Source organism: Lynx rufus, unplaced genomic scaffold (assembly GCF_022079265.1).
Source record: "Lynx rufus isolate CCGP_SWC_20201006 ecotype Redwood Valley unplaced genomic scaffold, mLynRuf1.p SCAF_2, whole genome shotgun sequence".
In the NCBI taxonomy this organism is placed as follows: domain Eukaryota; kingdom Metazoa; phylum Chordata; class Mammalia; order Carnivora; family Felidae; genus Lynx; species Lynx rufus.
The window spans coordinates 180,080,094-180,089,428 of NW_025814834.1; the positions used below are offsets into that span (position 1 = coordinate 180,080,094).

General features: G+C 39.6%; 1 protein-coding gene across 1 annotated transcript in view; it reads right to left on the bottom strand.

The window, feature by feature from the left end:
* Positions 1 to 8,952, bottom strand: part of ZYG11B (zyg-11 family member B, cell cycle regulator) — a 91,794-nt gene extending 82,842 nt beyond the window's left edge. The window contains exon 1 of the mRNA XM_047082674.1: positions 8,800 to 8,952. Coding sequence (XP_046938630.1) covers positions 8,800 to 8,802 — 3 coding nt within the window. The 5' untranslated portion in view covers positions 8,803 to 8,952. The remainder of the gene's footprint in view (positions 1 to 8,799) is intronic.
* Positions 8,953 to 9,335: the final 383 nt, after the last annotated feature.

Consider the following 9,335-nt stretch of genomic DNA (forward strand, 5'->3'; position numbering starts at 1 on the left):
TTAGAACAGTGACTGATATATTAACTGCTCAGTAAATATTACCTATTATAGAAGATAAACTCAATAGAACTGTTTTATTCACTGCTGCATTCCCAGAGCCTAAAGTAATGCCTATTACAGTGGGCACTAAATGTTTATTGAGTGAACAAATGAACAATCAAGCACAAATTTATTGTTAGATGTACTTAAGATAATTTTAACTCCTAGATAAAAAGACTGTATGCCCACAGAGAAATATTAAGTCCTAAGTCCAGGCCTGAAATTAAAGACTGGGAATGAAAGGCACACAAGTGTCATTTGAGTCCACAGGTATAAGAAAGTTCAGATACTGGACAATCTTTGACTCCTTATTTTAGTAGTACTCCACGGGAAATCTCTTCTTAGTTTATTGGTTTTGGGGTTTTTTGTTTGTTTGTTTGTTTGTTTTGTTTTTTTTTGCATTTTCTACTACTGATTCAACCAAGTCAAACTTCTAGCAATAAACATCTAAGATAACCTTAGCTACGATCTAAACCTTTTACCTTCTCCGTCCCCAAACACAATCATTTTATAAATGAAGAAGGAAGGTAATACCAAGGGCACAGATATATTGTGCCTAAGGGTACAGATTTATAGAACTATTTGGCATGGACTATAGGGTCTTATTTTTCTAAATCCCTGGATGCCAAATGAAAACACAGGTAAGACAAGCTTCTTGTACGTATCACTTCAAGGCCTGGCCAGTGTGGCAAACAACTATGTGCTAAAGGGCAAGGAGCTAGAGTTCTACTTAAAAAGATCAAGGCCTAGAAAGGTAAATAAATACCCTTCTCTTCCATTTTAACTCCTGTAATAAAACAGTCTAAGAAACAAAACAAAAATTCAGGTCAGTAATCACTGAACATATGAATAGATCCTAGGAATCGCTAATTCAAACAGATACTTCAGCATTATTTTTCTCCTAACTACTAACATGAGTTTTGAAATATAATATGGTAAACAGAGAAGCCAGGTTAATAATGGAAAGAACACTGGCCTGCAGTCAGTTCTGGCTCTGCTACTTACTAGCTGTGTGATCTCAGGAAAATAAATTAACTTCTCAGTTATTACCTGTAAAATTGATGCTAAACTTCTATCTTGACTACTTCACAAAATGGTAATGAAGAATAAATGGGACATATATGAAAATGCCTTTAAAATACTACAGTACTATTCAAATTTTAACATAATGGAATGAAGGGGTGTGAAAAGTTGGTAATATATTCATGGAGATTAAGAGCTCAAGTGCCCTGACCCCTTAGTACTATAGCTAACAGAATGTATCTACTATATAACAACTTAACTGGCTAGAATCTTATCACATTTTTTAAGAGGTGGAAGGGATCACAGAGAAGATTAAACACAACTTTTCCATTTGAGAAATTTTTAAATGAAGGCATACACAGGTGAAATGATTTGCCAAAGGTTACAAGGTCTATGAAAAGAAAAAAAAAACCCTGACATTATATAACCAAGAACATTCAAGCTTAAAAAGTGTCCTTAGAAAAGGAGAATATGACATTGAACAGGAATTAAGATGCTGGAGAGCTAAGAAAAATGTTTGTACAAGGGAGAACTAAAGATAGGAAAAGAAAAACAAAAGATCTTTACACAGAGCTAACAAAATGTTTAAATAATTAACCACCCCTCTAGATTTAACAGTAACTGATTCTTTACTATCTGTGTTTAAATATGCTATTCTCTGGAAGGGCATCTCCACAAATTATAGACAAATAATTGGAAAGTATTTATACAAAAAGACATTGCTTGGCAATTCATCTCAAAATCATCTGGCTTCTTCCCCAAGTCTTCCTGTTGAACTCTTCTGGACAGAAACATTTATTCTAGCTCAAAAGCACCTCTTGGGGGCTAGTAAGAGAAACTATCTGATCCAACATTTCTTGCCCATCAAACCTCTTTTTCCTCTCAGGGGACCTGTGCAGAGTATTCATCTTTCTTTCCTTTTCATAACTCACATCTCAGTTAACATTACCTTAGGCAATTCTCTACAAAGTACACATACTCTTTTACTGAACAAATATTTATTTACTTACTATGTCTCAGGCATTATGCTAAATGCTTAAAACATGAAGTTGAAAAACACTACTGTCCTTGTCCTCAGAGAGCTCACAATCTGGAGAGGCAGCCACCCTCCTTAACAAACAATACAAAGTACAAGAGAGACACAAAGAAAGGAGTAACCCACGGATGCCTGGAGGTAACTGAAGGCTTCACAAAGGAGATAGGTCTTAAGGAGACACTCAAAGTCAAAAAGTCAAGAAAGAAGACAGCATCCTAGACAAAAGAAACAGTGTAAACAAAACTCAGAAGCACAAAAAACACATAATGTGTACTCAGTATTACTGAGCATGCAGACTTTTCTCATAAAATGATTAGATCATTAGATTAAAAGATAATAAGGGTCCTAGTATTATATGCAAAACACATTCATTTAACAACTATTTGCTGAACCCTACTATGTGCTAGACACTGCCAAGTACCCAGGATACAGATCTTCATAGACCCATTGCTGTCCATATTATAGCTGCCACCTGAGCTCTACAGTACAATTTGTGCAGCCCTAGCAACACTATAGGACCACTATAAACTAGCGGGACCCAAACTGCAGACTCCTTAAGTATGGTAGAGTCCATAAATTCACATGCATACCACGTATGCTCTGTACACAACAAAATCTTGAAATATCTACTATTTTCAATGTTGTTAAAATTAAGAGCGAAGTATCACTTTAAAAGTTAAAAACAGAACTACCCAACGATCAATCCCACCACTGGGTACTTACCCAAAGATTACAAAAACACTAATTCAAAGGAATACAGGCACTCCTATGTTTATAGCAGCATTATTTACAACCCAAGACATGGAAGTAGCCCAAGCGTCAAGTGTCCATCAATTGATGAACAGATAAAGACCGTGTGAGATATCTATATCTCCAGCCATAAAAAATAATGAAAAAGAATGAAACTTTGCCATAGAGCTCAAGAGTATAATACTAAGCAAAATAAGTCAGAAAAAGACAAATACCAAATGATTTCACTCATATGTGGAATTTAAGAAACAAAACCAAAAAGCAAAGGAAAAAAATGAGAGAGGGTCAAAGCAAGAAACAGACTTTTAATTTTAGGGAACAATTTGACCATTACCAGAGGGGAGAGGGTTAAGGTTTGGGTTAAATAGTCGACGGAAATTAAGAAGTGCACCTGTGAGGAGCACAGGGTGATTTACAGAACTGCTGAATTACCAAATTGTACAACTGCAAATAATATGACACTGTATGTTAACTAACTGGAATTAAAATAAAAACTTAAAAAACAAGAAATGTGGTAATAGTTATATTCAATTTGACTCTTCATTTATTGGAAATGAACTATACTTCCAATGTTTTATTTGTGGAAACAGGCTTGCAAGTAGCAGCTTAATACCATTCCTTTTATTTTGTCATTTAGAAATGAAACAGAACAGGGGCGCCTGGGTGGCGCAGTTGGTTAAGCATCCAGTCTTGATCCCGCCTCAGGTCATGATCTCACAGTCTGTGAGTTTGGGCCGCCATCATGCTCTGCGCCATCAGTGCAAACAGAGCCCACCTGAGATTCTGTCCCTCTCTCTGCCCTTCCCCCACTTGTGTGCAATCTCTCTCTCTCTCTCTCAAAATAAATAAAGTTAAAAAAATTCTTTTAAGTTGTTAGAAATAAAACAGAACAGCACAAAACCTTTTGATTTTTGAAGTACAAAAATGCAAGGATTCCAATTTTAAGGTTAAAAAGTCATTTCGTATCTCTTTTGATGCCACAAACATAATTTCAATCTACACTGCAATATATTCATTTTAAAATATGACAAATAGTGCTTTATCTTAGTTAATGTGTCATTTGTTAAACAGGAAAAGGCTGAAATTTGTTTTAATATGTTTTGTTCAATGTATTACACCCAACACGGGGCTCGAACTCATGAGATCAAGAGTCACATGTTCCACATGCTCCGCCAACTGAGACAGCCGGGCACCCCAAAATTTCTCCTTTCTTATACCACACAAAATCCATTAAAAAAATTAAATAAGGTTGGGAAGTACTAATTCTCTTTCGGTGACCTAATATATGACCTTTGGAAGACATACTCTACATAAATAAAGTCTTTGGTAGAGTAAATTTACTCTGTTTCAATATTCTCATAAATCCTTAGCGGCAACATATATAAAAACTGAGGCCCAGTGAGCAAAATTGCAAAGCTGTTAGTGAGTCTGTGCTTCTACAACTCCACAGTAATGCCTCTATGGAAAATTCACGTAGCCAAAAAGTGTATGCCAGATCTTCACATTTTACTTCCTTATATTCTCCTTCCTCCAATTTAAATCACCACCACAATAAGCCTAGAGTGAAAGTTCATACACTTACATTTCACCTAGACTAGTGCAATAGCTCTACCCCCCCCATCACGTTTCATACTGATTTAGAGTGATAACCTTCAAAATCTCTTAATTATGATACTCCTTCACACAAGAAAACCTTTCAAGGCACTCTGGGTCTTTATAGTGAAGCCAAAACTCCTGAGCTTATGACTCAAGGTCCTCCATGATCTGACCCTAGGCTCACCTAGTCTCATCTCCTGCACCCTGAATAGTAAAGCCATATATTTCCCAGAATACATCATGCCTGCTTCTGTCCTAGTTTTTAAGCTCAAGCTGGTCCCTTTGCCAAGAATGGCCTTCCTTCCCAAACTCCTACCCAACAAAATCCCACTTGTTAAAACCCCCAGTTCAAACATTCCTTTCTCCAACAATGCCTGACTTTATGATCATCCCCAAAGTCATTCATTCATTTAAAAAATATTTATTGAGCACTTAAAATGCACCAGGCACTATGTGAGTGTTAAAGATACAACTGTGAGGGGTGCCTGGGTGGCTCAGTCGGTTAAGCGTCCGACTTCGGCTCAGGTCATGATCTCACGGTTCGTGAGTTCGAGCCCCGCGTTGGGCTTTGTGCTGACAACTCAGAGCCTGGAGCCTGCTTCAGATTCTGTGTCTCCCTTTCTCTCTGCCCCTCCCCTGTTCATGCTCTGTCTCTCTCTGTCTCAAAAATAAATAAAACATTAAAAAAAAATTAAAAAAAAAAAAGATACAACTGTGAGCCAAACAAAACATGGTCTCCACCTTCACAGAGCTACTACTTTTCTCATTGGGTTGCTATGATGATTAAATGAGATAAAATATATAAAGTACTTAACACAATCATTTTCAATAAATATTAGCCTAACTAGACTATCTAAAATAGTTGCCACACACTCATATGCCTTTGACCCTTAAATAGTATGGGTCTGAAATCTGTGGGTCCGCTTATACACAGATTTTTTACAGTACGATACTACAAATGTATTTTCTCTTCCTGGGGTGTCTGGGTGGTTCAGTCCATTAAGCATCTGACTCTTGGTTTTGGCTCAGGTCATGATCTCATGGTTCATGAGTCTGAGCCCCACATTAGGTTCTGCACCGTCTCTCTCTCTTTCTTTCTCTCTGCCCCTCCCCTGTTCACTCTCGTCTCTCTCAAAAATAAGTAAACTTAAAAAAAAAGTATTTTCTCTTCCTTAAGATTATCTTAGTAACATTGTTTCTCTATCTTACTTTATTATAAGAATACAGTATAAAATATATACAACATACAAAATATATATTAATTGACTATGTTATCAGTAAGGCTTCCAGTCAACAATAGGCTATTATTAGTAGTTAAGTTTCTGGGGATCAAAAATTATATTGGGATTTTTGACTGCACAGGGGTTGATGCCCCCAAGGGTAATGTTCAAGGGTCAACTATACAATGTCATTTTATATTTTACCCTGATTTATTACTTTTTAGCATTTATGACTAGTTCTCATTATAATTACAATTGATATGTATTCTATGAAAGAGGGTTGGTTACACAATGGAGGGGTTGTGACTTAGGATTTTTCTTTGAGGGGTTAGTGGGGCAGATGAGGTTTCCCTGAGTTCCTTGAGCTGAGGACTGCAGGATATGCAGAGTTAAGGAGGCAAGAGAGAGTACCACCACAGGTCATTTACTGTGCTATTCCTTCTATGTGGTTTTCCACAATACAACTCCTATAACTTAATCCTTTGGTTTCCTTCCTGAAAGTAAAATCCTCTGAGAAGCCAGCCCTGACTACCCCCTACTATGATCCCACAACTTTTCTTAGCACTCTTCACATTTAAAATTACTCTTTTTGCTTGATGTCTATATTGTCCACACACACAATATACAAAAAGGTAGGGTCCATATCTGTTCTGTTATTTGTAATACCCCCAGTGCGAACACAGTCAATGGCACTCAAAAAAAATTAGGAAAAAAAAGAACTACACCTTAAACCAGAGGTTCTCAAAGTGTTGGTCACAAAACGGAAACATCAGCATGACATGAGTACTTGTTAGAAATGTAAACTATCAGGCCCGATTCCAATCTGATAAATCAAACTCAGGAAGTGGTGGCACAGCCCTCCAGCTGATTTTGATTTATGGTAAAATCTGAGAACCCCTGTCTTAAACAACTATTCAAAACACAACAGTGAAAAATTTGAAAAATCTAAAATACAAAGCTTTACAATGTTTAACTCTATTTACTCACTGCCTACTACATATATTGCACAAGAAAATAGAGTAGCCTCTAAAGACAATTCTTAGCTCATAAGCTATTATTTTGCATTCTCTTCACTTTTTCCAGACATACACCCTTCCCCTGTATGTATGTGTTTAAACAAGTAAAGAAAATCAAGTTAGTTACAGGCAAAGTTGAAATTACTGTCATCCTGATATACCGTTCTAGTTACATTTCCTACTATACATCCTCATTTCCCCATCTCTCCGTGCTAAAGAAAGATGATCCTGCTACCTACAATATACTCTCATTACTTTCTACTCACATTCACAACAAAGCATTCTGTGCCTTCCCCAAATTATCATAATCACATTCATCTTTCAGGCCCAGCTCAAATGACACTTCTGGATCCTAAACACCCAAAAAGAGTTTAAATCTTCTCCCTCTGTTCTCATAAATTCATTTTCAGTGGGAGGGCCAACACTTCGAAAAACCTAGAAATTTGGTGTGTTAGGCAGGACAGCTCTTTGGTGTGTTATTCTAAAGTGATCATCCCATCTTACTAAATTTATTTTTTGAACCAAAAATAAAATTCTCAAACTCACTCTCTCTATGTAGTCCCCTAGTTGCCTCAAATTTCAGTTTAAAATCATACTTGTCAGATAGGAAAACGAGGCCACAAAGTGAATCATTCAACCATGTATGTGGCCTGAGGGCTGGGAACAACAGGAGTAAGTAAGGCACATTGCTGCCTAGAAAAACCCACATTTCAGGGGGAGAAACAGGTTAACACACAAAGATAGTGTGATGGGTTTTATATGTGAAGGGTTGTTGTAGAGGTAGACAAAGAATACCCTCAAAATGTAGTCAGTTAGGGGAAGTTCCCAGATTAAATGATTTTATAATAAACCACTTTCCTAAAACGAATGGAGGAAAAACAAAAACTGACTAACCTCCTAGGAGAACATGACTATCAGGAATGTCTTATTCCTCCCAGGGACCAAAATTTAGATTGCTATATATGATAGGGCAATGTGTTCATTAAATGTACTGCAAACCATGTGTAACCCAACTCAATGAAAAACCAACTGAAGCCTCAACTTATTTTGAAACAGGAAGGAGAAAATGTGCAAATATCAGGGTCTCCCAACCAAAGACAGAAAGAGCAAAATAAACGATGGTATCAGAAGGTATCAAAGAGATTGTCACAATCTGCCAACCTGATTTTCAGTTTTCTGATGCCCTGGTCTCTGCCTCCAAACAAACACAAACCATTTGCTCTGAGCAACAGTCAAGCCTTTAAATAAATATTTTTAAACTTCCCAAACTGTACCTCCACACTAAAAGACACACAAGATAAAAATACATTTCAAAACATGTTTAATTATTTGTCAAAAGGCTGGATATCTCAAAAGGTCATAGTACAGATGCCAGCCCTCACCCCATGCTTCACTCCAAAACACACTATCACCCAGGTTTTGCAATAACATTAGGCAATAAGGCGTCCAGGCTCTCCCCAATACTTCCCATCTCCTCCTTTCCCTTTACAAAAAAGAAAAGGAAGAAGAAAGCCTATGAATCTACCAGCCCCACTGTTCCTGGGAAGCAATCGCCCTTGAATTGTTTCTGCATAGACCCCTGAAGCCTTAGAAGGAAATGGGGACAGCTGTGAGAGCGGGGGAGAGAGGACATCCGATTAAGGGGGAGAGGAAATGTGGCTGGTAGAGGACGAAGGGGAGAAAGGATACGAAGAGGAGGGGGCAGTAGAGATAAAATGATGAAAGGGAGTAAGAAGCAAGAGCCAAGAGCAGGAGCGAAAATAGGGAGGAAAAAGAGAGGAGTAGAGATCCCAAAACAGAGAAAAAGGTAAAATGGTAAGAGAAAAGGAAGGTCGGGTTAAAGGACGAGGAGGGGGCGGCAAAGGGGACAGAGAAAGCTGTCACTGGAGGTGATAAAAAAGGGTGTCACCGGGAAGGAGAGCGCTGGGGTGATGGGGGGGTATGTCACCCCAGCAGGTGGCCGGGGAACAGGGGGAAGGAGAAGCGAGGCGCCGAGGGGGTAGTAACAAGGGAGCGAAGTAAAGGCAGGGGGCAGAGGGGACATCCGAGCTAGGGAGGGGCAGGCCGCGGGGGCTAGGGTGGCTTGCGGCTGCAGCTTAGGCAGGCCTCGCTCCCTCACCATGGCTGCGCCGGCCTGGTCCTCGGGCGTGCAGCCTCTGTCCCGGGTTCGGCGGCGGGCTGGGCCTGAGCCCGCCCCCAGGCTGAGCCGGCGCGGAGGCTCCAGGAGGCTCCGGGGAGCGGCGGCTCCGGGCTTGGCCCAGGCCTCGGCCTCCTTCCCTCAGAAGCTGGAAGTGCAGCAGCCGCAGCCGCAGCCGCAGCCCGATCCGGAGCATAGACTCCGCCCCCGCATGGCCCACCCCCATGGCGAGCCTGAGCTTGGCCCCGCCTCCGCTCTCACTGCGCAGACTCAGCGGAGGAGTCCCGACCGCGCGCCTGACCTCTGGGTTCTCCCCCTGCTAGGTCCTTAAAGGAGCCTCAAATCCTAGCCTTTTAAAAAATAAGAGTTTTAAATATTACGTCATAACAGGAAATTAGAGCACTAACTCGTTTCTGTAACCCATAGACCCTGCGTTTCTGGTTCATTGTCATTTACTACCATTGTCATAATTATGGGTGATCTGTGCCCTCTTAGGTAATTCTTGCAATGCCCTCACC